The sequence below is a fragment of the Myotis davidii genome, unplaced genomic scaffold (assembly GCF_000327345.1).
Source record: "Myotis davidii unplaced genomic scaffold, ASM32734v1 scaffold370, whole genome shotgun sequence".
NCBI lineage: Eukaryota > Metazoa > Chordata > Mammalia > Chiroptera > Vespertilionidae > Myotis > Myotis davidii.
This window is the reverse complement of record NW_006288615.1, coordinates 4,616,526-4,622,554: the sequence shown is the minus strand read 5'-3', so window position 1 is coordinate 4,622,554 and position 6,029 is coordinate 4,616,526. Positions and strand designations below refer to the sequence as shown.

The 6,029-nt window shown below is 46.3% G+C and overlaps 1 protein-coding gene across 1 annotated transcript; it reads left to right on the top strand.

Annotated features, from left to right (window-relative positions):
* The first annotated feature begins 6 nt into the window (after positions 1-6).
* On the top strand, positions 7-3,471 carry ARL4C (ADP ribosylation factor like GTPase 4C). The gene has a single exon (XM_006760459.2). The coding sequence runs from the start codon at positions 42-44 to the stop codon at positions 618-620; it is 579 nt and encodes a 192-aa protein (XP_006760522.1). The 5' UTR covers positions 7-41; the 3' UTR covers positions 621-3,471.
* Positions 3,472-6,029: the final 2,558 nt, after the last annotated feature.

The following is a 6,029-nucleotide window of genomic DNA, read 5'->3' as shown; positions in this document are numbered from 1 at the left end:
TCCCGCCGCAGCCGCAGTGGCCGGCGCCGCAGCGAGGAGCCATGGGCAACATCTCCTCCAACATCTCGGCCTTCCAGTCCCTGCACATCGTCATGCTGGGCTTGGACTCGGCCGGCAAGACCACGGTGCTCTACCGGCTCAAGTTCAACGAGTTCGTGAACACGGTGCCCACCATCGGCTTCAACACGGAGAAGATCAAGCTGAGCAACGGCACCGCCAAGGGCATCAGCTGCCACTTCTGGGACGTGGGCGGCCAGGAGAAGCTGCGGCCGCTGTGGAAATCCTACAGCCGCTGCACGGACGGCATCATCTACGTGGTGGACTCGGTGGACGTGGACCGGCTGGAGGAGGCCAAAACGGAGCTGCACAAGGTGACCAAGTTCGCCGAGAACCAGGGCACGCCGCTGCTGGTCATCGCCAACAAGCAGGACCTGCCCAAGTCGCTGCCGGTGGCCGAGATCGAGAAGCAGCTGGCGCTGCACGAGCTCATCCCGGCCACCACCTACCACGTCCAGCCGGCGTGCGCCATCATCGGCGAGGGCCTCACCGAGGGCATGGACAAGCTCTATGAGATGATCCTGAAACGCAGGAAGTCCCTCAAGCAAAAGAAGAAGCGGTAATGTGCCCGGCCGCGCTCGGGAGCGAGGGGGGAGTGAGCGAGTGAGCCAGGCAGGAATGAATGGATGTGCGAGAACCCGCGTCCGTGAACAAAGACAGCGAACCAAAGCGATGCTTCGAATTTTTAACATGGAATCTCTGCACCCGGATGCAGGATTATTGACTTAACCTGGGTGTATAGGCTGACTTGCCAGCCTGCCCTCCACCTGCTCCCACCCCCAGCTCAGGGGACCTTTTGTCTGAATGCCTGAGCTCCCTGATGGGGTGGGAGGCCGCCCTGGGGAGTGGACGTGCCTGGGCTGCCTGCTGCCCTCCTGGCCCATGTGGAAGGCTCAGATATCAGAAACAAAAGCGATTCCTTCCTACTCCAGCAGGGCCAGAAGTTCAGGCTGCCCCGCCCTCACCTGTGAGTTACCTGAGGTATGCAACTCCCAGAACCCTGGGTGTCCCCGGGTGGGGGGCATGTTGGCAGCGGGAGGTGCTGGGGGAATCACCACTCCTTGCGTCCATGGGCGGTGGAAGCCGGATAATTTTATGTCACAGGGCAGGACCCTGTTGAAATTTCACTTGTCCTGCTCTGGGCCCAAAGGAGATGGTGGTTTGGGCTATCAGAGGATTGCCTGGAACAATACACAGCCCCAGGGCATGGGGTGCTGCACCAACTTTGGCTGAGGGAACGCCCCGAAGATGCCCCTCTCCTGGTGATTTGTGGTGGCTACCGAACCAGTTTTGCTGAGAACTGCTTTTCACCTGGAATCAGACGTCATCCAGATGATTTGGACCTGTCCATGTGTAGGTCATTATCACACAGAGAGACCAATAAAAAAATAAAGTGAAAACTGTTGGAGGTGGTGGCAAATGATGCATTTACTGTTTGCAGGATAGCTAAAGGTGTTTAAAGGGTAAGGCTCTGGATATAAATGCTGGATGGATGTGTGTGTGGACACAGGGACCTCCCTCTGTACTATGTCATTGATATAAATATCTAGACCCATATGTGTGGAATCTTAAGTTCTCTTAGCCTACTGATTGGTTTGTGTGAGCACACCAGCTGCAGATGTGTGCTGAATTGCAAGATGGTTTTTGGCAAGGAATGTCTCATACTAACCGCCTGATGATGGGTTTTGGTTTTCAGACATGTTAAAAAAACAAACAAACAAACTTATACAAATGGATGTTCACCTTAGAAATATTCACCGTAGGAAAAAAAGACTTTGCCCTTTTATATCCCTTTACGCTGCAAGTGGCAAGATGTTCAGATTTCTAATTGGGTTCATTGAGGTCTATCTTGTTTAGGAATTTTATTAGAAATGTGTCATTAGAGTATTTCATGTCATGCACCACAAAATAAAACCCCACCTTGTTGTAAAAGCTGACCTTGCTGCATGGATTTAAAAGCGAAGGAAAAGTACCAGGATGAGGCTCTTCCTAATTCATCTTTGTGGGAACTGGCCTGCGGAGCAAATGCCAACCACAGTGGGTGCTTGAGATAAAAAGCAAGCGTGTGACGTCACGGTCACCTGTGCCCCGGCACTTGACAGTGTAGTTGAAAGAAGCTTTGGAAAATAAAGTAAAAGAATAGATATTTTTAATAAGGTAATTTAAAGAAATTTTTTTATAATCAGGACTGAGTCTTGGTTAGCAAAGGCTGTTATTTTACCCTGAGACACGGTATCGGAAGGGAAACAAGCTTACTGTTCGATTTTTATTTCCTCTTTGAATCCATGTTCACAGGTAGAATTATGTGTTCCCCCCACAGTTATAAGTTAATTTGCGAAGGAAGCCTATTGAAATGGGGCATGATCGTGCTTGAACACGTGAGTTAGTCAAATGACACAGTCATGCCTGTCGTCCATTGCACTCAGAAGTTCATTTACGCACCAGAGATAGAATTCCTGGCTTCCTGCTTGAAACCCAGTTCTTAGATGAGATATTTTGACAGAAGGAACCTAGCAGGCCCATCTTCTTTTCTCCTTTGTTGGTGTATCTGGTACCCCTCCAATGGTGGTCTTTTTGTAGAAACTCAGTAGAGAAAATATAGCTAAGCCTGCAAGGTTTCAGTTTACATATCAACAGCATATTCACTGATTTCTAAATGGGCTGGTCCCATCATTGAAGACTCTGTATAGAATTATTTAAAAAAAAAAATCCATCTTCTTTATTTTCTTCACATGCAACAATTTCTTAAGCACTTTGACATTTTGGTAGTTCCACACTATTGAGAGAATAATATATTTATTTTGTGACATTGCAGATGCCAAATACTGTAACCTTCTCATGCTCACCATTCGTAGGCTCCAGATCACTGTTCAAATCCTGCCATGCTTTACAGATGATGCGAAGTGATTTTCGTTTTCTTGCACTATCAACACTTCAAGGGTGCAGTCAAGCTGTTAGTAATTGTGTAGTAAAGTAAAACCCTGTGGTGTCTCAACTAATAGTTAAGAGTCTCCGTTGATTTCTATAATGTTAGACCTAATAATAGCCTATTTCACCTCTGAACAAACATATCACCTTGGGGGCATCAGCCCAGAGGTCCCCTCCGACCTAGTGGTCAGTGATTTAGGATGCCTCCTGCCCTTGGGAGAATGAGTGGGTGCCACATGGAGGAAGTGGGCCTCCCTACGGGAACTTTTGAAGCGTTTTCTCACAGATACAGGGAGGCCAGCCTTGTTTCAGAACAATTCTCTTCCCCCGTTCTCTGTCATGGTGTTGGGACTGTGTCTCCTGGCTGTTTTCATTTCTACTGCTACAATTCTGTCTTGATCCATCCTTCCTCTTCTGTCCCCGCTCCCTTTTATATGCCTATATGATGCTGTGAACAGAAATAAATTATTTATACAAGCAAATGTTTGGGGAAGTTGTCTGTGGATGATTTCTGCTGTCTATACTCTAGGCCTCCTTGGCTGACGGGAGGGACGGGTCTGAAGGTGGTTGGTTCTGGGGCTGAATCTATCGTCTCTGCTTGTTTGTTTTGAGTGTCTGTTCCACCCTTAGAGGTGGATTTAGAGGTGCCTGTCAGTGGTCTTCACAAATCCTTTAGGAAAATGGCCTCAATATCTAGTCCATCCCCAGCCTCCCAGTTATTGTAAAGATCCTGATGGTTAATTATTTCAAAAATACCTGATTATGTAAAATTGGGGATACCAATGTGCTAACATAATACTGTTAGTCATTATGAAGCTGCTCAGGGAGCTGCCTCCCTGCAGATAACCGGGTTGACTTCCACTCTTGAACCCTTAGATTCAGTGGTTCTCAACCTGCTGGCTCTTTAAATATAGTTCCTCATGTTGTGACCCAACCATAAAATTATTTTCGTTGCTACTTCATAACTGTAATGTTGCTACTGTTATGAACCGTAATGTAAATATCTGATATGCAGGATGTATTTTCAGGGGTCGCGACCCACAGGTTGAGAACCACTGCCTTAGAAGAACCTGAGTACTCCTAAATGGCAGGTGCACTAAGACCAGAATGATCAACCCATGCCCTTGGGAAAGGGCCATTTTCTAAAGAGAGAGAGATTGGGTGAGAAGCAGTAGGACCTCTGAAGGTTCAATGTGTAGCTGGTGGAGGTGGGTATCAAGCCACAAAACTAAGTAATGGTTGTGTCTTCACTCTGGAGCTAAAAAGATCTAGCCTCAAATTCTGACTGGTGATTTTGCTGAAGTCTTGAGTTCAGTTTCCCCTTATGTAAAATGGAATTGTGAGGATTGTTGGGAGGATGGGACAATAATGAATGTGATGTGATGATCAAGTACCTGGCGCAGAGCAGGTACTTGATAAGTAGCTTTGGTTGTTACGGGCTGCTAACGATATGTAGAATGCATGATAACTGTACTAAAGGCCTTTCAATGAGGTCACTGCAATTTTCCTTTATTCATACCTGTTTGGTGTCCTCATCCTGCTAAACCCTGAGCTGCTGACTCCAGGTCCAGGCCAGAGAGGAGTCAAACAAGCAGCTCTAGAATCTGATCATCCTGGGCGAGGCCTTCTCATCTGTAACTGTGAGGGGCCGAATTAGATGCTCAACTGAGGTCTGAAGACTAGTGAATCCCTCAGTCCTCCGACAGCCCATCTCTAGGCTGTGAGCCTCTCCACCATAAGGAGTATGTCTTTGATAGCTGGTGCCTAGCATAACATTGAGCATATGGTATGTGCTCAGTAAATACTTCAATGACTTAATTTGTGTCAATTTGTTTGGGTTGTAAACTTAAATGGAAATGGACGTTCTATAAATGATTATTTGCCATTCAATATTTTGATTAAGATGAAAATACAAAATCATATTATTTTTTGAGATCATTATTGTGAGATGAGCTATTGCAGTGGCTCTGTAGGACATGGAAATGTCCACACATTAGTAAAACATTGAGGAGCTTAGTGATTTTCCTTACAACATGAACAAGGCTTGACTACATCATTCACATATATCACTATAGAAGCGAATGTTTAAGAGCCTGATAACATCAAAAGGGGACAGATGCCATTTGTAAGAACTGAAACCTGAAAAATGCTTGAAAAGCCATTTATAAAAACCACCACAACTGCTTATGAGTAAAAATACTAGAACTCAACAGAAGCAAAAACTGAAACCCTTGTTTTTGTGGTGCAACCTTAATGTAACCTTGGTTTAACAAATCAGTCCTTGAGAGGCCAGGTGACACTTGGTATTGGATGATACTGTTCATTTTGTTAAGGCAAGTAACCCCAAATGGCCTATCACTCTGACCTCTAAAAATCGAGGGGGATAATTGCAGTCGTAAGCAATTGTCACATTTTCCCCAATCTGAACTTCCCCTCTAAGGTTTTAGCTCTTCTTCATGTGTAAGTTTCTGTGCGTTCACATTTGTCTCCAAAGCTTGTGCTCTTGGAACAATCCTGTTACCAACATCATAGACTGTTCTGATGTCATGTTCATGTGGCACCATGGAAGGACAAATGATGTGCCAGGAGCAGAAGATGACAGGCCTGGCATGATAAAGAGTGAGGCGAGAACTTGGCCCAGATCTTGACCCTCCCTGATGTCACGGCTCTCGCCTGTCCACCTAACCTCTCCCTTTCCTCTTCTGCATCCACTGCGTGCCTGATGTCCAGTTTGGCATTTGCCTGCCAGAAACCAAATTCTCCATCTCAGTCACTCTGAAGATACCTCTGACTTGAAATAGATGCTTCATCCATGTTCACTTATCCTTAAAACAGCTTCTCCTTCTGGCACTCCCTGGCTCAGCTGACACTTGTTTCATATAGAACTTGCCCAGATGCTGGAGCACCTCATGCATGTGTTTTGCATGACCTCTGATGGGGAACGGGCTGCTTTAGTTTCTGAGAGGAAATTGCACAGAGGGTTTCTGAGAGGGTGACATCTGTGTCTCCACCCAGATGAGAAGTGAGAAAGGAAGAGCTCTGTG